The sequence below is a fragment of the Bactrocera dorsalis genome, chromosome 1 (assembly GCF_023373825.1).
Source record: "Bactrocera dorsalis isolate Fly_Bdor chromosome 1, ASM2337382v1, whole genome shotgun sequence".
Lineage (NCBI taxonomy): Eukaryota > Metazoa > Arthropoda > Insecta > Diptera > Tephritidae > Bactrocera > Bactrocera dorsalis.
In genome coordinates, this window is record NC_064303.1 from 64,575,783 (window position 1) to 64,601,627 (window position 25,845).

Here is a 25,845-nt window from a genome sequence, read left to right on the forward strand (position 1 = left end):
ACAAGCAGACAGTGCGGCGCCAGATGTCTATTGTTTCGACGAGCAGACAGCCGTGGCGCCAGATGTCTACAACAAGACAAATGCTATTCCATATACCTACAGCTATTGTTCATAATCAGGGATGCATATAGTAATACAAATATAACTTAATACTACTTTTGTAACAATATATACATTTATGTAAGTTACTTACTGTCACTGTAAATTTTACTTCCTCTAAGAATGAATAAAAGGACATCTACATATGTTTAAATAATTCATTTTATTTTATTTAATTTTTTTATTTTTTTTACATTTTTATTATTACTTATTTAATTATTATATATATGAAATTATTGTATATATATTCATATGTATATTTAAAATTTGCAAAATTACTTTCAAATGCTGATTATCCATTTGTGTGTCCATTTTTGTATGCCTATTTTTATTAAAAAAGCTGTTTGATAACAAAAAGCTTTTTGCCTCACGTGGTGACATTTTTAAACGTTTTTAAGCTTTTTTCTTATGAGGTTTGAGCAAGAATAGCCTCACCAATTATGCCTCGCAAGAAATCTCTCAAATATATCCTCTCAACTCAGTTGAGAGGTTTTTTCAGAATAGAGCTGATTGGCAGCAAACTCGATTACTGGATAGAAGAATCTCCGATCTCTACTCTGATTTATTACATCAAGATTTGTTACTAAGGGAAAGGAATCGATATGGTATTTTAAATGTGCATAAATTATCATAAATATGATTCTTTGGAGATCCTATCCGAGGAGTTATATAAAAGCTCTAAAGGTATGATACGTATTACTAAGAGAGACAGTTGAAATAACCCATAATTAAGTTTACTAGATATTTCCCCATATGTCACGTATCAAATCGTTTTACTTCTGTAAGAAAATGTCCAAACGTGATAATAGTACCTGTTACAACAGCACCATTCATTGCTCAAAAATCTAACAATGAAATTAAAGGTTTAACACAAAATGTAACTGGAAATAATATTAAGGGTAACTTATGGCAGCCGAGCCCAAATACCGAGTTCAAAAACATGAGGAGTTATATTAAAAAATTGTCGAAATTTCGTTTGACGTGTAAGTATACACGTATGTAATAATAGCTGCAACAATACAAATCTTAAATATATTTTAGCTCTTGTGGTTATAACGGCGATGAGTGGATATGCAATGGCCCCGGCTCCTTTTGAGCTCTACACTTTTCTATCATGCTCTTTGGGTACGGGCTTGGTTTCTGCTGCCGCGAATGCTATTAACCAATATCATGAAGTACCATTTGACTCACAAATGTCCCGAACTAAAAATCGGGTTTTAGTAACTGGACAGGTAACACCTCTCCATTCAATTGAATTTGCGGTTATATCAGCAACGGCGGGGTTAAGTTTGCTATATTTTGGAGTAAATGGGTTAACAGCCATTCTTGGAGCTTCGAACCTTTTTTTATATACATCTGTATACACGCCGTTAAAAAGAATTAGTATTTTAAATACATGGATTGGATCGCTTGTGGGTGCTATTCCTCCGCTAATGGGATGGTCTGGTTGTACTGGAAACCTCGATGTATCAGCATTTGTACTAGCAGGAGTACTCTTTGCCTGGCAATTCCCTCACTTTAATGCGTTGTCATGGAATCTTCGGCCCGATTATTCGCGTGCTGGATATCGAATGATGTCTGTGACTAATCCTGCACTATGTCGACAAACTGCTTTGAGATATACTGCATTAATTACATTGTTATCTGCATCTGCGCCTATTTTAAATTTAACTTCATATTGGTTTGCCTTGGAATCATTTCCTTTAAACGCTTACTTCTGTTATTTGGGTAAGTTAATAAATTTTTATGTGATACATTAATGATTGGTACAAAGTAACATCTAATAAATTACAATTAACGGGCAGGATCTGTAATTCAATTCCAAGTGAATTTCAATCAAGTTTACTTCCAATCAGTCATTTGTTGTACTCTATTTCACTATTTGATATCCGTATCTTTTGTTTTAATAAATTCGAAGGTGAAATGGGTTGAATGTTGTAAGCTCGTCAATTAAGATGTTTCCGCATAATGCTCCATCGAGAGGTTGGACACAACTTCAATTGTTGTGACGATGGCGGATAAAGTCTTTCAGGTCTTCTTCGATACTCTTATTCACTAGAAAAAACATGGTGAGAAACCTATCCAAGGTTGCACGACTTACTTATCATTTATTATTAGTTTGCACTATTTGCAAACGTTGTTCCCGAGTAATTTTATTCATTACTAGCTGACCCCGCAGCCGTTGTCCTGCGTGAAATTATGTGTTTTGAAATGAAGAGAATGCTAAATTTATCATTTGTTTTTTTTTTTTTTTCAATGTAACGTAGCTTAATAAACAAAATTTTTTGGTTTCTGTTCCGGTGCGTAAATGTACAGAGAAGATAGTTTTCCAACTCGTGAGCACGCCACGTATTTTTGGCCGTGTGAAAAACATAGCAGTTCCAAATTTATTCGAATTCGTAGAATCAAGCATTCTGCCCCCTTGTATTCGATAGGTGCGTCACAATCAGTCAAGTTCCATTACACAGTTTCGGCGCTTGCAGATTGCGATACACAATAACTACAGATCCAACTTTGAGACGCAAATCATGCGGTGGCATACCAAGCCTCTCCAAAGAATTTAAAAATTCTACAGGATAATTCACGGCGTCGTCTTCATTGTCAAGACGATCGATCGATTTGTATGAGCGCAAGTCTCCCGGAATTTGACTTTGAATCTTCCAGTTTAAGTCAACAATATCGGTATTTTTGGCAGCTAAAATTGCGCGTGCACTCAAGGAATCGTAGTTACGATAATTTGGTTAATGTTCGGATAAACATTCGTGATGAGTTCATCTTTTGTGAATCGATAAACGGCAAATGGAATTCATATCAAACCACCGGAAGTATGAACCGGAATTGACACATTTCCAATTCTTAGCGAATACGATGTAAAATGTCTTCGACGATGCATTGCATATATAATCGTCAAAGTCAATTTTGTTGCTGGTGGTGTTTCCACTGGCTGTAATGTGTTCTCTGGGTTGAAATACACTCTGGCCATTCTCCAAATTAAATGCTAGACGCGCAACAGTCGGCAAACGTTCATGAATTTCAAAAGTAAATATCCTACAAAGCGCTTTATTGCAGTTCACCGACCGTATCGTTCAAGACCAATAATCGCGATGTTGCTTCCTTTGGCGACGTATTTACAAACGTATTTTATCGATTACACCAAACTGCAATACTCAACATTGACATGACTTTTGAATGTGAATTAGACAACAGTGGCGAATATGGTACGATCCATGTGTTGTCAACTTCGATACTCAGTCTTCTATATTGAATGCTGAATGTTCTGCCGTTGTCGTCTGGTGAGCGACGCCGATAGAGTGGATATCCATCATTTCAGGTTTGTGTTTCCGAAAGAAAAGCACGTGGATACTGTTTCGTGCATTTATTGTCAGACATACAAACCGAAGTGGAATGCTGATTTTCATCACTTAGTATAATACAGGATTTTGCGTGCGGCAAACCTCTCTTTTGCAACACAACAGAGTACATCTAGCATCTAACAACACCAGACGATCGCTTTCTGATTGACCGCGACGTATAATACCGCACGTATGTCATCGCATTCTGGGAGTACTCGATCATGTGCCTTAGGCTGTTAATGTACATATGTTGATGCCAAAAGAACGCCGACCGATATTAGCGCGACCTCTTCATGGCATCGTGACAAAATTCAAGCTGTAATTGAACACTTTGTTTTAAAAACACATAACATTTTCACTGAATAATTTTCAAAAATTTTTGAAACAAACGACAAATTTGAACGATTCAAATAATTGAAAAACAAAACAAAAAAATTGAAAACAAAATTTTGTATGGAAAAGATTAACTTTTTGGAATTGTCCAATTTTCCGACTTTTCCTCACAAAAGGCATACAGGATTTTTTATTTCTAAACTTTCCCCGATCCACATGGAACATTCTCTGAAAATTTCACCAAAATTGGTTCAGTCGTTCCCTTAGCGTTACTAATAAACAAAAATTCATTCGTTTGTATGGAAAAAAAGAAAAGGGCTGTTTTTAGAGGTTTTCGGCAATTTTTCAAAATTTTCTTGTCGTAAAAACCATCCTTGAGCCTCAACGAACATTTTAAAAAAAGAATTGGCAAAATTGGTCCAGGCGTTTTTGAGTTATGCGCTTACCAACACATTTAGCGATTCATTTTTATATATAAGATAAAATGACAAATCAAACTGAATATAAATAAAGTTACACCACATGTCTAAACAAGTAAGGGAGGGCTAAGTTCGGTCAATGCCGAATATTTTATGTTTTTGAAATTTGCGAAATCAACCCCGAGGGGTTAAAAAATAAAATGTCAACCAGAGAATCGGAATCCAAGAAATTTTTGTATATACATACACTTGTACACTGACCGACATATTCGATATAAAGATCGTTAAAAAAACGAAAACCATTATACGTATGTAGTTCTTCGGCGCCGCGATGGTTTAGTTGGAAAGATGAAGTCCTGAAGTCCGCATACGCTTAGTTTACAAGATATTCGACTTTAAAGTTCAAATATTCTCAAAATTCGATCATTTCAACAAGCTATTTCTCTATATTGCACATTTTTCACTTCAAATTCCTGTGAACATTTAAACAAATTCACAATTTACACTTTTTGCAGGTTTTGCAGGTTTTGCAGGTTTTATAAGTAAGAAATTTATATTTTAAAAATTACTTTTTACACTCGTAGTGAACATTATTGATGTGCTAACAATTATGAGGGAATGGAGCGTTGCCATAAGATAATAAGCAAATATGAGCAATTCGCTGAAATTTCTCTATTTCGCTATAATTCCTCTTTCTGTATTTAGCAATCCTAGTTCTAATAAAAACAAGCGTCTATAAATTATATTTTATATTAAAAAGAGTATCTTTCCATGCATATGGATATTTTATTATTTAAATTTAATATTAAATAATAATATTACGTAATAAAATAGTCACCCTGAGTATTGGCTCGACCAGGGCTATTTTTTTGAAGCGCGGCCGAAGGTCGTCAACGCAGAAAGAGTACTTCAGTCACCCTGGGAATTGGCTCGACCAGGGTTAGTTTTTTCAAGCGCGGCCGAAGGCCACCAACGCAGAAAGGAGTTCTAGGCGAAAATACTTCAGTCACGTATAGTGTTCATAACTCAATTATAGCTAAATATATATATGTATATTATAAGGAGTTAATATAGAAAAATACAAAGAATCTTTAAAAATCCTCCATATTTGGTGTTCAAGATGTGACAACGTTCGTTTTCCTAATAATTGTAAACAATCTAACCTTTTCAACGATGAGTCTGCTAAGTGATTTTTAAATTATTAAATATAGCTAAAATATAAAAAAATAAAAGTGAAATATGAAATTATTTTTCAATGTTTAGAGTGTGTATTTAAAGATATACAAAGTGAAAAATGTGAACAAATTTAGTGAAACATTGTGAAATACTAGTGTTATTAATACACATTTTTTGAATTTTTAATCGGAAATATTTTAAAAAATATAAATGTTATCAACATTACTTTTTGCATATTCTTCCATTGGAGGAGCTCCCCTATCCAAACATACCTCATTTATACCGAAATTCGTGTTTTTTACCCGGCCGTCAAAGTAATCGGAATCGTGCCTATGTAGTATATGGGAGTTGGGGTAGTATCGACTCGATTTTATCTATTAACTATTATCTTGCCACATGCGAAAAAATATTCCCTGTGTTTCATTAACACATTGAGTGCCATGTCGCATGTTTTTGTACGACACCTAATACTTCGTGGGGTGCCACGTCGCACGAAAGTGAAAACACAGGTTCTTGTGACATTACTTGAAAGTTTTTATGTATGTACGTATGCCGATATTTGCAGAAAAACTTAGTTCAAAATAACTCTATGATAATTTTTGTTTGTTTTATTATAAAATCTCTGAGGTACATTTTGTGTTTGATTTTTTATTGAAATTAGTATTCAGATATATGTATGTATATATTAGTTTTTAAGGTGCATATATTTTGGAAAACAATCAATACATAAGTGAGGTGTGTTGGGACATTATGGGCAATACGTAGCTGTCCTTTTGATATGATTTCTAGCTGTGTTTCGATTTGATTGTTTTTTTGATGTTGCATAGCATAAAACGCAAGCACGTCGAAACGTTTTATTATTATCATCTGCCTTTTTTGTGATTACATACAACACGTTCGCGGATTGAGCGGATCTTTATGTTCTTATGAGTATGTAGCTTCCTTATAAACAATGTAGGCATTTACTATTGAAAGGCCAAGTAAAAGTTCAATTCCCAATTTTCTATACCATTTAAAACCTTTGCAAAGGTATTTCCACTTCACAACTATACCATTCATTTCTTTTTTAGCCACTATTTTGCCTTTTTTATTGTAGCAGTCTCTACTTCCTTTGGGAAATATTTCTTGTTTGCAGGTAGAGTACCGACAACGTGCATTCTTTGATTGAGCGAGCCAGTTGGTGTAAAAGTTGTCTACATATAATGTTCGACCTTCTTTCAATATAGCGCTTAGATCTTCGCTTATTTTTTTGACCAAACTGATTTCTCTCAATCCAGTTGATGACTTGCCAGAATATGTTTTTATTGACCAGGTAAATCCTTCAGTGGAACAAAGTTTAAAAAGCTTTATACCATAAGGATGACGCTTGTTGGGAATATATTGTCGGAAATTTAGTCTGCCCCTTCATAGAATAGGGGAAGAAAAGCCTCCAAACAAGAAACACCTGTTGGAATATTTGGTTGAAGGCCTGATCTGCCGGAGAAAGTGAGCGACGAAAATTGAGTCCAACTGACGTTCGTTTCTGACAGTTTTGCTGTGGTTGGTAAACTTACAGTTGCGTGGTCATCTTCGTTTATGTCCCAAACTTCCTCATCGTCAAGACCAATATCAACATCAGTGGAGCCAGTAGCCGAATCATGTGGCAGCCAATTCCTATCAACCATTGAGTCATCACTCGCTTCCAAAGTCTCCAATATTTCACTTTCTGTAACCTTTTGCTTCGCCATTTTTAACTAATTCTTATAAACCAATCTAAAGAATTGACATAAAAAAGCAAAAGAAAAATAAAATTAAAGTAAGACAAAAAAATAAATAAACACAAAGTACAGCGGATGTTCGAAAATCCTGATATTAGTTATATAGGGGGTAGGTCATGTTTTCGCAGTTTAATTTATTTTGACCACAAAGAGATGATGTTATGAGTAAATCACGCTTTGTAACTTTCATTGAGGTAACTCAAATATTGCTAAATATTGCGTGTAAGGTTCTATCGAGCATATTGAGAGAAAGATTAAAGCCCACCGTCAACAAACTGATTGGACCTTATCAGTATGGCAGTTAGGCCTGGAAAATCAACTACTGACCAGATATTGGTATCACCGCAAAACTAATACGGCTGTGTAAATTAACATTGAGCAATACCAAAAGCTCCGTCAGGATCGGGAAGGACTTCTCTGAGCCGTTCGATACAAAGCGAGATTTAAGACAAGGTGAATCCATCGTGCGACTTCTTCAATCTGCTATTGGAGAAAATAAGTCGAGCTGCAGAACTTAATCGAGTAGGTACAATTTTCTATAAAAGTGTACAGCTGCTGGCGTATGCCGTTGATATTGATATCATTGCGCGCCGCTAGTTCTGCTTTCTCTAACCTGGATAATGAAGCGAAGCGGATGGGTTCGGATGGGTGAACGAAGACAAGACGAAATATCTCCTGTCAACAAACAAACAGTCATCGCACCCACGAATAGGCTCCCACATCACTGCTGGCAGTCCTAACATCGATGTCGTAGATATTGTCGTCTATTTTGAAACCAGTATTAACACCAACAACAACTTTACCCTGGAAATCCAACGCAGGATAACTTTTGCCAACAGGTGCTACTACGGACTGAGTAGGCAATTGAGAAATAAAGCCCTCTCTCGACAAACTAAAATCAAACTCTATAAGTCACTAATTATTACCGTCCTGCTGAGTGCAGGTTACGAAATTTCGGGAAAAAGGTTCTGCGGAAGATATAGGGTCCTTCGCGCATTGGCCATGGCGAATACCACATTCGATGGAACGGTGAGCTGTATGAGATATTGACATAGCCCAGCGAATTAAAAGACAGCGGCTGCTCTGGCTAGGTCATGTCGTACGTATGGACAAAAACACTAGAGCTCTGGAAGTATTCAACGCAATACCCGCCGGGGGAGGCAGAGAAAGAGGAAGACCTCCACTCCGTTGGAAAGACCAGGTGAAGAAGGACCTGGCTTCGCTTGGAATATCCAATTGGCTGGCGTCTCCATGCGAAAAGAAGAAACGACTGGCGCGCCTTTGTTAACTGGGTTATAATCGCGTAAGAACTCAAATATTGGCCGATATATGCAGCATAAAGTCACCCGGAAGTGCGAAAATTATTACATTAGGTATGTGGGCCCAGGGAAGTATTGACCCGATTCAACCTACTTTTGATACACAGAGATGCTACTGCCAGAAAAGGATTCTCTCTGAATTTCTATTGTTTATTCCTAGTCCCCGTTAGGATGGTAAAGATTAGATAAGTTGTCATTGATGTCATCCAACGGTAGGCCTCGGAAACGTGTTATTTCGACGGGGTCGGGACATAAGGAAAGGTTTGTCAGATGTGTAGGGCTAGCAGGACATGCAAAGAGGTGGTTAGTGCCATGAGGAAACTCGTTGCACAAATTGTTATGGTCACCCATGTGTTACAGAAAACTGGTCGATACGTCATTGGTTTGGTTATTCATTGCGACACTTGCTATGGGTCATTAGTTATTTATTGGTAATCACTCCCTCTCATATCAGTCAACTAAAACAATTAAAATTTTTATTTAATTTTTTTTGGTGAAATTTACATGATTTTACATAAGTTTTATTTTTTCTATTATTATAAATTGTCAGAAATTATTTAGCTGTAGCTTCTAGATATTACCATTTATATATGTATATGTATGTACACTAGGAGATCCGGACAGGCGTTGCTGTGGTATACATTTTATACTATTATTCATATATACTTGAGGTTTAATTTTGTTCATACAAATAAATTTCATTGGAAAAAATAACGAATTTAAGGCTTGTTTCTCAATGTCTGTTTACCAGCCTTGCTGTCCAGTTACAATGTGCAAGGTTAACACGTTCGCGGACGCTATAGCATTCAAACTTTAAAGCCAATTTTTATTCATTTAATTTAATACAATCTTAAGTTTTTGTAATTAATACACATTTCAAAATAATGACCAATTGGTTCATTAGACACTTTCATATTATTTTATCTTTTCTCAGTGTATTTACAAATTCATTCACGTCATTCTGGTTGAAAAACATTATCTACATAAGTATATCGTCGTGGATGCTATAGCATTCATTGTATATAACGGTTAAAATACGATGTTCTGACTACTCTTATAATATATGTCTAATTAGATTTCGGATATTACAACTAGTTTCAAAAATAATTGCCTGTATATTTTTGCAGCTCCCTAAAATTTTTTGCGTCCGCGAACGTGTTAATAGAGATGTCCGCTTAATAGAGCGTCCATTTAATAGAGATTTCACTGTATTTTTTTTATGAATTTTTTTTACTATCCTATTTGATTCATACTGGACGCAGTGTGCTAAATTTTACTAAAACCGGTTCAGTAATTTAGGAGTCTATCGCGAACAAACAACGTGATACGTACTTTTTATATATAAACATTACAAACTGAATTTTATTTACAATAATTTTTGTAATTTTTTAAATTAAGTTTTAAATATTAACATTTATATATACATATATACATTACAAACTGAATTTTCTTTCTTATAATCAATTGTTTGGCAACATTTATTTGTGGTATTTACTATATAAACATAATTTTTTTGGTAAAGAGGTTTTATAAGGTTTATATATAATTCATATTGTTATACTTTGCATTATTTACATAACTAAATACATCAATTTACTAATTCTTAATATTCACACAATTTGTGCATTTGTAAGCGAATTTAAAAATATTTTTTTTAAATTGATTTAGAACTATTAGTATTGAGACATATTAATCAATCATAGATCAATTCGGCTTTGGCTGATTAGTGAAGTTTCACCTATGAGTTTTGCGTTTATAGTTGCCTTAATGCATCCATTATTCATCATCAGTCACATACGCAAAACTGAGTTATTTCTATTGCGTTCAAACAGTATTTAACGTTTTGATATGGGTGTCTGAGTGACTCCCAAAAATTATATGAGGAATTCTTATGTTTGTATAAATCGTTATCGAGTAAGGCCGCCCAGGGTGTAATCCAAGTTCTGAAACATTCGAAATAACGGTGAAAAGCTGAAATGAGAAAATGAGTTTGCCTTAAATGTTTTTATGCGATATTTAGTAACCGAATTCTTTTATGGTAGTTTTTAATATAAAAAAATCTTTCTACGAAACACATACAAAAAATCGTATACTTGTATAGGTGCTACCGCTTTCAACACAACCCTACAAGAACGATGATAATCAAATGATCAATCATATGACATTCACTAGTGACACAATTTTCTGTCACTGGCTCAGTGCAAGTTTTAAGGGCAATATGAAAAAGTTGACAAAAACTTTTGTATACATGTGATATTGCATTTCTTTCTTACATACTAGGTTTAACAACCTGAACAACATATAGCTACACTGCTCACTCCAACGGTGCCATTAATGATATAAATCTCTGTTGTTGTTGTTGTTGTTTTAACGGATATGCTAATCCCCGTTAGGATGGTAAGGGTCATCTGTGTTGTCGTCGAGGTCATCTAACGGTAGGCCCAGGAAACGCGCTGTTTCGACGGGGTCGGACCAAAGGGAGGAAGGTGTTAGATGAGTTGGGTTTGTGGGGCATGCAAAGAGGTGGCCAGTGTCATGCGGAGACTCGTTGCATGCAGGACATATATTGGATATGTCGGGGTCGATTCTGGATAAGTAGGAGTTTAACCTGCTACAATACCCAGAACGAAGTTGCGCTAGGGTCACTCGCGTTTCTCGCGGCATAAATCTCTGTCATCTGACATCTCTGACATGAAATCTCTGTCATGAATGCCTGTTATGCTTGATGCCAACATCCTGCATGTGTGACTATCACATATGATGTAAATATCATGCAGTTGTGACAATTATATGTGATGTAAAATTCAGGCATGTGTGACTATCACATATGATGTAAATATCATGCAGTTGTGACAATCGTATGGGATGTAAGCATATGTAAAAATTATGCATTTATTAATTTAATGTAATTTGTTTTATTTAGAAAAAATTAAATTCATTTTAATTCATATAATATTAATGTTATAAAAAAATTGTACAAAAAGTAAAAAAAAAATTAATGTAAAATTAAAGCTTCATTTTTTGGGTTTAGTTAATCGTACTTTAAATTTAATTATTGTTTCCTTTTTTTTAAATAAGTGCGCTGCTTTAACCTATGATGGCTGAGCAGTATTGATCGTTTTATATTTTGCTCGAAACTCCTACACCCTTGTTGTTGAAACACATCTAAATTAAAAGAAAAATATATATTAGTAAACATTTTAAGTAAACATTAAGTTGCAATTAACATTTTAAGTAAACATTAAGTTGCAATTAACGGGTGATTTTTTTGAGGTTAGGATTTTCATGCATTAGTATTTGACAGATCACGTGGGATTTCAGACATGGTGTCAAAGAGAAAGATGCTCAGTATGCTTTGACATTTCATCATGAATAGACTTACTAACGAGCAACGCTTGCAAATCATTGAATTTTATTACCAAAATCAGTGTTCGGTTCGAAATGTGTTTCGCGCGCGTGTTTTGTTCAGCGATGAGGCTCATTTCTGGTTGAATGGCTACGTAAATAAGCAAAATTGCCGCATTTGGGGTGAAGAGCAACCAGAAGCCGTTCAAGAACTGCCCATGCATCCCGAAAAATGCACTGTTTGGTGTGGTTTGTACGCTGGTGGAATCATTGGACCGTATTTTTTCAAAGATGCTGTTGGACGCAACGTTACGGTGAATGGCGATCGCTATCGTTCGATGCTAACAAACTTTTTGTTGCCAAAAATGGAAGAACTGAACTTGGTTGACATGCTTAATAGAGCGTCCATTTAATAGAGATTTCACTGTATTTTTTTTTATGAATTTTTTTTACTATCCTATTTGATTCATACTGGACGCAGTGTGCTAAATTTTACTAAAACCGGTTCAGTAATTTAGGAGTCTATCGCGAACAAACAACGTGATACGTACTTTTTATATATAAACATTACAAACTGAATTTTATTTACAATAATTTTTGTAATTTTTTAAATTAAGTTTTAAATATTAACATTTATATATACATATATACATTACAAACTGAATTTTCTTTCTTATAATCAATTGTTTGGCAACATTTATTTGTGGTATTTACTATATAAACATAATTTTTTTGGTAAAGAGGTTTTATAAGGTTTATATATAATTCATATTGTTATACTTTGCATTATTTACATAACTAAATACATCAATTTACTAATTCTTAATATTCACACAATTTGTGCATTTGTAAGCTAATTTAAAAATATTTTTTTTAAATTGATATAGAACTATTAGTATTGAGACATATTAATCAATCATAGATCAATTCGGCTTTGGCTGATTAGTGAAGTTTCACCTATGAGTTTTGCGTTTATAGTTGCCTTAATGCATCCATTATTCATCATCAGTCACATACGCAAAACTGAGTTATTTCTATTGCGTTCAAACAGTATTTAACGTTTTGATATGGGTGTCTGAGTGACTCCCAAAAATTATATGAGGAATTCTTATGTTTGTATAAATCGTTATCGAGTAAGGCCGCCCAGGGTGTAATCCAAGTTCTGAAACATTCGAAATAACGGTGAAAAGCTGAAATGAGAAAATGAGTTTGCCTTAAATGTTTTTATGCGATATTTAGTAACCGAATTCTTTTATGGTAGTTTTTAATATAAAAAAATCTTTCTACGAAACACATACAAAAAATCGTATACTTGTATAGGTGCTACCGCTTTCAACACAACCCTACAAGAACGATGATAATCAAATGATCAATCATATGACATTCACTAGTGACACAATTTTCTGTCACTGGCTCAGTGCAAGTTTCTATCACATTTTTAAGGGCAATATGAAAAAGTTGACAAAAACTTTTGTATACATGTGATATTGCATTTCTTTCTTACATACTAGGTTTAACAACCTGAACAACATATAGCTACACTGCTCACTCCAACGGTGCCATTAATGATATAAATCTCTGTTGTTGTTGTTGTTGTTGTTTTAACGGATATGCTAATCCCCGTTAGGATGGTAAGGGTCATCTGTGTTGTCGTCGAGGTCATCTAACGGTAGGCCCAGGAAACGCGCTGTTTCGACGGGGTCGGACCAAAGGGAGGAAGGTGTTAGATGAGTTGGGTTTGTGGGGCATGCAAAGAGGTGGCCAGTGTCATGCGGAGACTCGTTGCATGCAGGACATATATTGGATATGTCGGGGTCGATTCTGGATAAGTAGGAGTTGAACCTGCTACAATACCCAGAACGAAGTTGCGCTAGGGTCACTCGCGTTTCTCGCGGCATAAATCTCTGTCATCTGACATCTCTGACATGAAATCTCTGTCATGAATGCCTGTTATGCTTGATGCCAACATCCTGCATGTGTGACTATCACATATGATGTAAATATCATGCAGTTGTGACAATTATATGTGATGTAAAATTCAGGCATGTGTGACTATCACATATGATGTAAATATCATGCAGTTGTGACAATCGTATGGGATGTAAGCATATGTAAAAATTATGCATTTATTAATTTAATGTAATTTGTTTTATTTAGAAAAAATTAAATTCATTTTAATTCATATAATATTAATGTTATAAAAAAATTGTACAAAAAGTAAAAAAAAATTAATGTAAAATTAAAGCTTCATTTTTTGGGTTTAGTTAATCGTACTTTAAATTTAATTATTGTTTCCTTTTTTTTAAATAAGTGCGCTGCTTTAACCTATGATGGCTGAGCAGTATTGATCGTTTTATATTTTGCTCGAAACTCCTACACCCTTGTTGTTGAAACACATCTAAATTAAAAGAAAAATATATATTAGTAAACATTTTAAGTAAACATTAAGTTGCAATTATATGTACGTACTTCTTAAAATGGTATCAACCAGCGCCAACTTGCATAGGGATTTCTTGCTCCACCTGCCATCCCAATTGTAACCTTCCAAGAGCTCATCCGAGAAAACCTTAGGCATTACGTCAGCCACATTAACACTGGCGTCTTTAAGTTTGTGAAGGAATGTAGTCTTAAAAGAAGTAAAAGTATTGTAACTAGTAGTAAACTTATTATATTTTATTTTTAGGTTACCATTGTTCGGGCATAGTCCTGGCTTTGCAGTCTATCCTCCACTTCCGCAACTACTGCTTGCGACTCCATCGGAAAAGTGCTAGCGACATCGTCCTGCTTTATCAGTCACTTCGCCGGTCATGCGGCACACTGAGTGCTCAACTCGTTTTAAGAGAACTTTGCATTCTCTGATTGACTTATTTTGCGCCAAAAACTCAGCCTTTTCGACAATCTAAGAAATAAATTTAGACGAAAAGATATAAATAAAGTCTTAGATTTACTTTTGTTACTGAGTGTACATACAATATTGTAAAACACTTACTTTCGACTCCATCTCATTCAGTTTTTCAAATGTTGCAGTTTGGTTGTGAACCAGTGACGATTGGCCTTCACTAAGCGTTTTTTGGTTCTGCAAAGTTATAAATACATTTTCCTCCAATTTTTCCAGCCTTTCCTGAATATTCTTTTGGCCTGCAATGGTCGTTTTTAACGCTTCAAGTATATCTTAAATTTAAAAGGTTAATATATAGTATATTTTATTAGAAGCTTTATGTTAAAAATGACCTGAGTTTTGTTGCGTTCTTGATATTCCCACTGAATATTGGCGCCGCTCAATCCTCTCAACGATTAGAATCTCTACTAAAAAATTAATAATTTTTAATATATTTATACTTATTTCGATGAGTATTTTCCTTTTAACTTACCACCTTCATCTTGCGTCTCGAATATGTTACTCATTTGTATATATAATAATTATATTATTATTATATTATATTTTATTAATTATATTAGGTTAACATCATAAAAATATACAGTATTGTTAAAATGTCGTTCAACATGTTGCATTTGGAGTTTGTTGCTTAACATATGAACAATACTGTATATTTTTTATGATGTTTTATATTTGTTATTATGTTTTTTATTATATTGCATTTATATACAGTTTTGGTTATATTAGTAAAACCAAAATTGTATATTAAATTTGAAAGTTGTGGAATTGAAAGTGGAATGTGCAAATCAGTGGTTAATGGGAAAATGTGTTAAAAAGATGGTGTAAAAGTGGTATTAGCAAATATTTCTCTTCGATAGGAATACAAAAGTATTTGAAATCAATGTCTTCGATAGGAACTGTTACCATTTCTTCATCTAACTCACTTGCGACTACAATCCCTAGGCCACTTGACGATTCTACAGGTTCATTAAAGTAGTTTTCAGTCTTTCTGAAAACTTTGCAGACAATTTCATACGATTGTTGAGACTTTATGACATTAAATACCTTCATTGGTCCTGTCAACTCACTAAAACAAAAACTATCTTTCTGCTTGTTGAGATTTAAATCAAATGATGCCAATTTTGGCACATTCTCTGAATTTGATTCAATACCCTGTTTTTCATGAAGTCTAAGATATATTTGTTGTAGAATTTTATTGGGTTTATTTACAATTTTTTTATATTCTGCATATAGTTTTCGAAACGATACGCTGAAAAAGAATCATTGGTCCAAACTGTTTTACGCGATCTGCCAAGTGAAGTCTTCTTCTTCTTCTTAATTGGCGTAGACACCGCTTACGCGATTATAGCCGAGTTAACAACCGCACGCCAGTCGTTTCTTCTTTTCGTAACGTGGCGCCAATTGGATATTCCAAGCGAAGCCAGGTCCTTCTCCACTTGGTCCTTCCAACGGAGTGGAGGTCTTCCTCTTCCTCTGCTTCCCGCGGCGGGTACTGCGTCGAATACTTTCAGAGCTGGAGTGTTTTCGTCCATCCGGACAACATGACCTAGCCAGCGTAGCCGCTGTCTTTTAATTCGCTGAACTATGTCAATGTCGTCGTATATCTCGTACAGCTCATCGTTCCATCGAATGCGATATTCACCGTGGCTAACGCGCAAAGTACCATAAATCTTTCACAGAACTTTTCTCTCGAAAACTCGCAACGTCGACTCATCGGTTGTTGACATCGTCCAAGCCTCTGCACCATATAGCAGTACGAATTATGAGTGACTTATAGAGTTTGGTTTTTGTTTGTCGAGAGAGGACTTTGCTTCTCAATTGCCTACTTAGCCCGAAGTAACACCTGTTGGCAAGAGTTATCCTGCGTTGGATTTCTAGGCTGACATTGTTGGTGGTGTTTACGCTGGTTCCAAGATAGACGAAATTATCTACAACTTCAAAGTTATGACTGTCAACAGTGACGTGAGTGCCAAGTCGCAAGTGCGACGACTGTTTGTTTGATGACAGGAGATATTTCGTCTTGCCCTCGTTCACTGCCAGACCCATTTCTTTTGGTTCCTTGTCCAGTCTAGAAAAAGCAGAACTAACGGCGCGGGTGTTGAGGCCGATGATATCAATATCAGTTGTACACTCTTATAGAAGATGGTACCTTCATTGTTGAGTTCTGCAGCTCGAACTATTTTCTCCAGAAGCAGGTTGAAAAAGTCGCACGATAGGGAATCGCCTTGTCTGAAACTTCGTTTGGTATCGAACGGCTCGGAGAGGTCTTTCCCGATCCTGACGGAGCTTTTCGTGTTGCTCAACGTCAGTTTACACAGCCGTATTAGTTTTGCGGGGATACCAAATTCAGACATCGCGGCATAAAAGCAGCTCCTTTTCGTGCTGTCGAAAGCAGCTTTGAAATCGACGAATAGGTGGTGAGTGTCGATTCTCCTTTCACGGGTCTTTTCCAAGATTTGGCGCATGGTGAATATCTGGTCGGTTGTTGATTTACCAGGTCTGAAGCCACACTGATAAGGTCCAATCAGTTTGTTGACGGTGGGCTTTAATCTTTCACACAATACGCTCGACAGAACCTTATATGCGATGTTGAGGAGGCTTATCCCACGGTAGTCGGCGCAGATTGGTTGGTCTCCTTTTTTATGGATTGGGCATAGCACACTTAAATTCCAATCGCTGGGCATGCTTTCATCCGACCATATTTTACAAAGAAGCTGATGCATGCTCCTTATCAGTTCTCCGCCGTGTTTGAATAGCTCGGCCGGCAATCCATCGGCCCCTGCCGCTTTGTTGTTTTTCAGGCGGGCAATTGCTATTCGAACTTCTTCTTGATCGGGCAATGGAACGTCTGCTCCATCGTCATCGATTGGGGTATCGGGTTTGCCTTCTGATGTTGTGCGTTCACTGCCATTCAGCAGGCTGGAGAAGTGTTCCCTCCATAATTTAAGTATGCTCTGGGCATCTACAGGAGTATGCTCCGGTCTTGAAACCTTCTGTAAGCCGCCGCATTTTTTCGTAGAATTTTCGAGCATTACCCCTGTCGGCCAGCTTATCAAGCTGTTCGTACTCACGCATTTCGGCCTCTTTCTTCTTCTGTCTGCAAATGCGTCTCGCTTCCCTCTTCAACTCTCGGTATCTATCCCATCCCGCACGTGTTGTGGTCGATCGTAACGTTGCGAGGTAGGCAGCCTGTTTTCTCTCCGCTGCGACACGGCACTCCTCGTCGTACCAGCTATTCTTTTGCACTTTCCGAAAACCAATGGTTTCGGTTGCAGCTGTACGTAAGGAGTTTGAAATGCCGTCCCACAGTTCCCTTATACCGAGTTGTTGACTCTCAGAGAGCAGGAGTCTAAGCCGAGTAGAAAATCTTTCGGCTGTCTGTTGTGATTGCAGCTTCTCGACGTCGAACCTTCCTTGTGTTTGTTGGCGTGCGTTTTTTGCTGCACAGAGGCGGGTGCGAATTTTGGCTGCAACAATATTGTGGTCCGAGTCGATGTTAGGACCTCGGAGCGCACGCACATCTAAAACAGGAGACGTGTCTTCCATTTATCACAACATGATCTATCTGGTTGGTGGTTTTTCGATCCGGAGACAGCCAGGTAGCTTGATGTATCTTCTTATGCTGGAATCTAGTACCATATTTCGGGCCCCGGCGAAGTCGATCAGCCTCAACCCATTTGGGGATGTTTCCTCGTGGAGGCTGAAAGATACCTTCTTTGCCCACCCTGGCGTTGAAGTCGCCAAGCACGATTTTGACATCGTGGCGGAGGCATCTCTCATAAGTGCGCTCCAAGCACTCATAAAAAGCATCTTTGGTCACATCGTCCTTCTCTTCCGTCGGGGCGTGGGCGCAAATCAGCGATATGTTGAAGAACCTCGCTTTGATGCGGATTGTGGCTAGACGTTCATTCTCCGGAGTGAATGATAGTACTCGGCGACGGAGTCTCTCTCCCACCACGAATCCAACACCTTCCTCCTTTATCTTTACGAGGACATCTACCAGCTGGGCAGCGGCACCTTCCCAATTAAGGGACCGGACATTCCAGGTGCATGCCCTCAAATCATAGTCCTTATTTCGTTTGCCATGGTCGTCATCAAAAGGGGGGTCTCTCATCCGAGGCTGTTTGTTGTTCTTCATTGGGCGTGTTTTTTACGTGGCGGGTCCCAAACCCAGCGCACAACCCTATGCAGGGGATGTTTCACCTTCTCACTTTAGCTCGCCTTCAAACGGATGTTCTTAGGCTACCCAGAGGATACTTGGTCAAAGACCGGAAGTCGTGAGCTGCTTGAGTCATATGTAAAAGAATCGTTTCTGGCCACTCCCAAGTGAATGGCGATCAGAGAACTTTCCTCACTTGCGTGAACTTCTACACATGACTCCATCTTCAACTGGTAAGGTAAAAAACAGAAGCAGTGCTAATTTCTTGCAGGAAAAAAGTGGGAGCTGTCACATTGAGTATTGATTGGTATAAAATTACGTCACAGCCATATCTAAAACACTTGGGTGAGGAAGAAAGAGAGCAGAGTCTAAGGTAATGGCAATCTCTGTTGGATTCAGCGCCCAAAGGACGATGGACTCACAGATTGATTACAAATGTTGAAACCTGGGTTGATAGAAAGAATGGCGACGTCGACTTTTACCTGCCGCAGTTACTAAGTGGCAATGGGTATTTTAGAGAATACCTTCACAAATATGGACATGATGAGTTAGAAATATGCTCATCTTATGTATAGTATATGGTATGGAAAAGAGAATGCTGAACATGTCCTTTTCCACTGTCCAAAGTACGAGATAGATAAGAAGATTTTACACACGCAAATCTCGGAGACAATGGACGAAGGAGTATAGACTTGAGCTTAATATTGCAGTCGACGGCGTCAAAAATCCGATTGTCAATAACATTCGATAGTCTATGCTCCTTCTCTCCCCATACGACCGCGATTATCGCCAAGGTTCAAATCGCAAAAAAATACTCAAGTCGCTAGCCGGCAGCACATGGGGAAAAGACAAAGAAACGTTGTTGGCAACATACAAGGCAATCGACCGGCCGGTCCTCAACTACGCAGCACCTATATGGTCGCCTGGATGCAGTCATCTGCTTGGAGCGGAACCGCCTCCTAGGAGCATCAAAAGGTCTTTCCTTGACTACGTCGACGACGCCGTATAGTACGCCGACCGGACTTCGGATGCAACTGGCTTTCGACAGGCACTGACCGTCATTCACAGCGGAGCCGACTCCCTTCCCGTGAATGGCGTTCTTGGAGACAAATCACCACCCATAGCAGACGAAGGGGTCCAGCTGCCGCGAGAAACGCGAGTAACCCTGGCGCAACTTCGTTCTGGATACTGTAGCAGATTAAACTCTTACTTTTCCAGAATAGACCCTGACATACCCAATGTATGTCCTGCATTCAACGAGTCTCCGCATGATACTAGCCACCTCTTTGCATGCCCTACGGATCCTACTCATCTAACACCCTCCTCCCTATGGTCCGACCCCGTCGAAACAGCACGTTTCTTGGGCCTCCCGTTAGATTACGTCGACGACAACACAAGTGACCCTTACCATCCTAACGGGGATTAGATATTCCGTTAAAACAACACAACAACAGTGTATTGCGACCGATTTTCAAACAGCCGGTTCTACGATACTGAAATTGTCCCGGATTTTATGCTGGGTCAGGCGGCACAGGGATTTCAACTCGAAGATTAGACAACTGGTAAATCAACAAATGCGGTTGTATTGGATAGAGAACCTGAAGCCATGCAATATCTGCCTGAGTAAGCAAGTTTTGGAATACTGTCAAACCCCTTTCCAATCCGAAGAGACATGACGTTGTTATGCTGGTATTAGAACACCTTGGCTCGGTGGAATTAAGCTACCTTACCAAAGTCCTCAATTTGTCACTAACCACTCTTTACATACCCGATGTGTAGAAAATCAAGTGTGGTACAACTACTGAAATCTGGGAAGCCTGCTACTCTTATCGCTTGATAACTGTCCTTTCCTCAGTATAGAAAATACTTTAGGCCTTGGTACTCCCGACCTTCATACACCACCTGAGCCTAGCTAAACACTAGTACGGATTCCGCAAAGTGCATAGCACTTAGCGTCATAAACGCTCAGATAGCTCGTGGCCTCAACCAGAAACCGCTCTGTAAGAGAACTCTCCTAGTAGCTTTAGACTTGTCGAAGGCCTTTGGCACAGTCAACCATACAACGCTACTTAAGAACATCGAACAAATCACGCTTCCTTCATGATCTAAGAGGTGGATCGTGAAATATCTGTGCGGTTGACAATTATCGGTATTATTTCGAGGTGAGCAATCAAAGTTAAGAAGAATTAAACAGCGTGTTTCACAGTCTCTCAGCTACTATTTAATCACTATATTTCGAAACTCCATCAACCATCAGAAGAAGTCTCCATAACATCATACGCAGATGATTGTACGATAATGTCATCGGGCAATGGAATTGTGGCAAAAGTGAATGTCAATCTCCCAGAACTTTCTCGCTTCCTCAGTGCTATTAGTCTAAAACTTTCCTATGCTAAATCCAACGCTACCCAATTTACGAACCAAACGAAGGAGTACATACTATAATTTAACATTTCTTTTGATGGAGTCAGAATTCTGAAGGTAAACCAGAATATACCCCTAATTACCAAATTATTTGAATGCTACCAAAATCAGCAATGTTTTCGAGACTCATTCCACCGCTCCATATGTAACGATAGGTTTCACGATCATGGTGTACAGTGCGGCTCCAGGATTTACCAGATTGCATATCGTGAATAAAATAGACAAAGGCAAATAAGGGTACATTTTTCAGTCGCGTAATAGAGAAGGTTGATTCTTGAACTGGAAACATCCTCTTCCAGTTTACGAATATATACCGGCTGATACCTGTATACACCTTGAGAAAGTATCGGGAATTTTTCATTTCCCACAACTGTCCTTAATTATGATGCCAAAAAGTAGCGCGATCTGTCAATCAGTGTGTTTACTGCAGCTGTTTATGTCAGTCTACCTTATTAAATTTAACTGTCTTCCATATAAGCGGGAGATTTAAATGAAGAATTCCCGATACTCTCTGTTTAGGGTGTATTTGTAGGTATCGGTGGCTTATGAATTATTTTGTATACATGTATGGTTCATAATTTTGACAATTTAAATCATGAAATTTTTCGATTATAAAAAACATTATACAGTGAATATAAATGGAAAACCTCTATTAGTTTGCTGATTACACTGTGATAGCTTTTTTCAAAAAAAAAAAAAGACAAGACCAAATTCAACGGTTTCCCCCTATTTCGGGTCCTACGAATCGAACTGCATCATTACTTTTTGGAGTTACAATCATGGTTTCATACAAAAATTTTTGTTGAAGTTTTTCATCAAAGTGGCCCATTGTAAGAGAAAGGCACATTTTTCTTTGGTCTCTAACTTTTTTAATGTTGACTTTTTTGGTAAACTTTCTTTGGCAAAGCTTCTCAGAATAAGTCCGTCTTTAAGTTCTTAGATGACTGTAAACCCAAAAATCAATGTTTTTTGTGTCCTTCTAGCCAATATGTCGAAAAAACTGAAATTTATTCCATTTTTTTTAATGTTTTTTTCCTCACGTTTCGTCAATATTTTAATTTACCCTTTGATACTTATACATTAAGTGACATCTTGTAATAGTAAGAAACTTAAGCAAAGACAATGTTCTGAGCAAACTAACCATTAGAAAAAAAACTTAGCAAAATTGTATTTTATAAAAAAGCTACACTAACTATGTTTGTGTGCTATTTTTTTTTTTTTTGGTATCTTATAAGTGTTATCAATACGTATCATAAATTTGTACACAATATTTAAATTAAATTTAATAAGACTCATCTATCAATGTCCAACACAAATCAGCAAGCAACGAGTCAAGCTTTTAACCACTGCACTGATAAGAAATAACAACAAGTAACGTTTGAAAAAAACGTTAAATGCTTGCCAAAGAGTCAAAATTTAAGCATAGATTGCAGTAGTTAATTTGACTTTGACTTCGCGAAAAGAACATTGTTTTAGTGCCTTGTATATTAAGAAAATAAATTAAAATAAAATAAGTTAAAGTAAATAATTGTCGATTTGCCCGTTATAAGAGACGTAGATTGGGTGCCAAATACCATTTGCACGCAATGCAACAACAACCTGCATAACTGGTCAAAAAGACTGTGCCTAAAAATGGGGTTCGGCATCCCAATGATTTGGATAGATCCACAAGGGCATCATACTGGTAACTGCTACGCGTGCAAGAACAAATTTGCAAGACTCAACAAAAAAAAAACACAGTTTACAAAAGTTTTCAATCTGCACAGCTACCAGTATCTCACTCAGAAAATGTTCCGATACCAAGATGTCCAAGTCCAACTGACAGATATATTTCGCCAACATTTTCCACCGAGCCTACAGATCTACTCTCAATGTATAACCCAACCGAAGTTGAAAGCCCATGTCGTCACTTGGAGATTTCCCAAGCCCGTTTGAATACGATGGTACGACAGCTGAAATTATCGCAAAGACAAGCGATTTGCCTAGCACATCATCTTCGATCGGTAAATATATTGTCTAAAGTTGTGAAGGTGTATGGATACCGCAAAAGACAGGAGGAGCTTTTAGATTTCTTTGAGGTTAATGGCGACAATACTTTTTCGTATTGTAAAAATATTCCTGGTCTTAAGCAATATATGAACTGCGAGTACAAACCAGAGCAATGGCGCTTGTTTATTGACTCGTCGAAAAATAGTTTAAAAGCAGTATTGCTGTATGTGGATAACACAAAAAATCCGGTTCCAATCGCCATAAGCTCCAACACAAAGGAAACATACGAAGCAATGAAATTAATTTTGGACAGAGTTCAGTATCAGCAGCATCAATGGAAGATATGTAAGATAGGTTTGCAGAAAAAATATGTGCTTCATTTGTCATTGGGACACAAGGTACCACGGAAACAAATATAGAATGCGTAATTGGAAGCTTCGCACAGAATTTCATTTAAATGTGGCAAATGTTGTCCATATTCCGCTGATACCAGCTAATAACATTTTGCTACCACCACTGCACATAAAATTGGGAATTGTCAAAAATTTCATAAAAGCAATAAATCGAGATGCCGAAGCTTTTAAATGTTTGACAGAAATATTTCCAAGACTAAGTGTTGCGAAAATAAAAGAAGGTATTTTAAGTCTTTTAATAGAATGAATGTTATATTGATACATTATTTTCAGGTGTTCTCAATGGCCCCGATATAAGAAAACTTATGAAGAACGCAAAATTCGGAGAACTTCTAAGGCCAAATGAAAAAATTGCCTGGAACTCCGTTATGACCGTTATAAACCATTGGTTAGGAGTGCACCGGTCTGAAGATTGGAAAAAATATCTGGATGACATGGTAGACGCTTTTGAAGAAATAGGTGTGAATATGTCCTTAAAAATTCATTTCCTTCACCATCACAAGGACCATTTTGAGCAGCAAGTTCCGACTGAATCCGATGAGCATGGAGAAAGATTTCACCAAGTCGCCGCCCCCCTTGAGCATTGGTACAGCGGCAAAAAGCTTGACTCGTTGCTTGCTGATTTGTGTTGGACATTGATAGATGAGTCTTATTAAATTTAATTTAAATATTGTGTACAAATTTATGATACGTATTGATAACACTTATAAGATACCAAAAAAAAAAAATAGCACACAAACATAGTTAGTGTAGCTTTTTTATAAAATACAATTTTGTTAAGTTTTTTTTCTAATGGTTAGTTTGCTCAGAACATTGTCTTTGCTTAAGTTTCTTACTATTACAAGATGTCACTTAATGTATAAGTATCAAAGGGTAAATTAAAATATTGACGAAACGTGAGGAAAAAAACATTAAAAAAAATGGAATAAATTTCAGTTTTTTCGACATATTGGCTAGAAGGACACAAAAAACATTGATTTTTGGGTTTACAGTCATCTAAGAACTTAAAGACGGACTTATTCTGAGAAGCTTTGCCAAAGAAAGTTTACCAAAAAAGTCAACATTAAAAAAGTTAGAGACCGAAGAAAAATGTGCCTTTCTCTTATAATGGGCCACTTTGATGAAAAACTTCAACAAAAATTTTTGTATGAAACCATGATTGTAACTCAAAAAAGTAATGATGCAGTTCGATTCGTAGGACCCGAAATAGGGGGAAACCGTCGAGTTTGGTCTTGTCTTTTTTTTTTGACTATCGCAGTGTTATCGGAATTAATCAAACAATATTCTAAACACTAATATCAATACATAATAAAATTTCGTCAATCTTATTAGTATAAAATGTGCATATATTATTTAATAATTAATTATATAATTACTTTCAGCGTACAAATTTTATAAAAAATCGGATAGTAATACTTCGAGGATGTTATTTCGTTTTTCCCTTATCCATCTACCATTATTGATGTTGCTATTCTTATTGAATAAAAAACGATGGTTTATAACAGAAAATAAAAGTTGCGTTCCTGAGTTGCAAATGAGTGAATTTGGATGTGTAAATTCTATGAGTGGACAATCGGCTAAATCAAAACTCATTATGTAAAACGAAAAGTAAAAATAATGTAAATATAGTAATAAATATTCATGTGATTTAAATAAATTATTTTATGAATTATTTCTTTAAAAATGGAATAAGATACACATGTTGCTAGGAAAATTCACGTTTAATAAACCTCAGCCCTTCCTCAAATTTATATAGCCATTTATCTACATTGCAAAAGTTTGAACCTTACGAGTAATAGTCGTTCTGAATTGTGGAGTAGTGCAAGGATCGATACAATCGATACATCCGTGCACGGATCGGCAAACATACGAAAGAAAATTACGTGATACGTCAATAGTATGCGGGGATAGGCATTATGACATACGAAAGCAAACGGATCGTAATGTACAATATTATCAATTCACAATAGTTCTTAAATTCCTCATTGCTTTGGACCGTATTTTTAGGTCACAATAGATGTGGAAATGTCAAAAGCGTTGCAAAATTTTCAATAAACTAACAAAAGCGAATTAAATATCAAAATGGATCCAACTTTTTTTTTTTATTTGAGCTCTAGTGAAATTGATGGGGATAAAAAAATAGTGCGGAGATAGCTAAGA

The 25,845-nt window shown here is 36.7% G+C and overlaps 1 protein-coding gene across 7 annotated transcripts in view; it reads left to right on the plus strand.

Moving 5' to 3' along the window:
* The first annotated feature begins 596 nt into the window (after positions 1–596).
* The window catches only part of LOC105224118 (protoheme IX farnesyltransferase, mitochondrial), a 91,399-nt gene continuing 66,150 nt past the window's right edge, over positions 597–25,845 (plus strand). For 4 of the 7 annotated variants that reach the window (XR_007421165.1, XR_007421166.1, XM_049445896.1 and 1 more), the window contains exons 1-3: positions 597–783; positions 833–1,082; positions 1,141–1,827. Coding sequence is in view for 5 of the 7 variants with exons in the window: in XM_049445896.1 (XP_049301853.1) it covers positions 736–783; positions 833–1,082; positions 1,141–1,827 (985 nt within the window). In the remaining 2 variants the exon portion in view is untranslated. Of the gene's footprint in view, positions 784–832; positions 1,083–1,140; positions 1,828–25,067; positions 25,346–25,845 lie in introns of those variants that run through there. The other 3 variants (XM_019989617.3, XM_029549849.2, XM_049445897.1) reach the window with 3 other exon arrangements.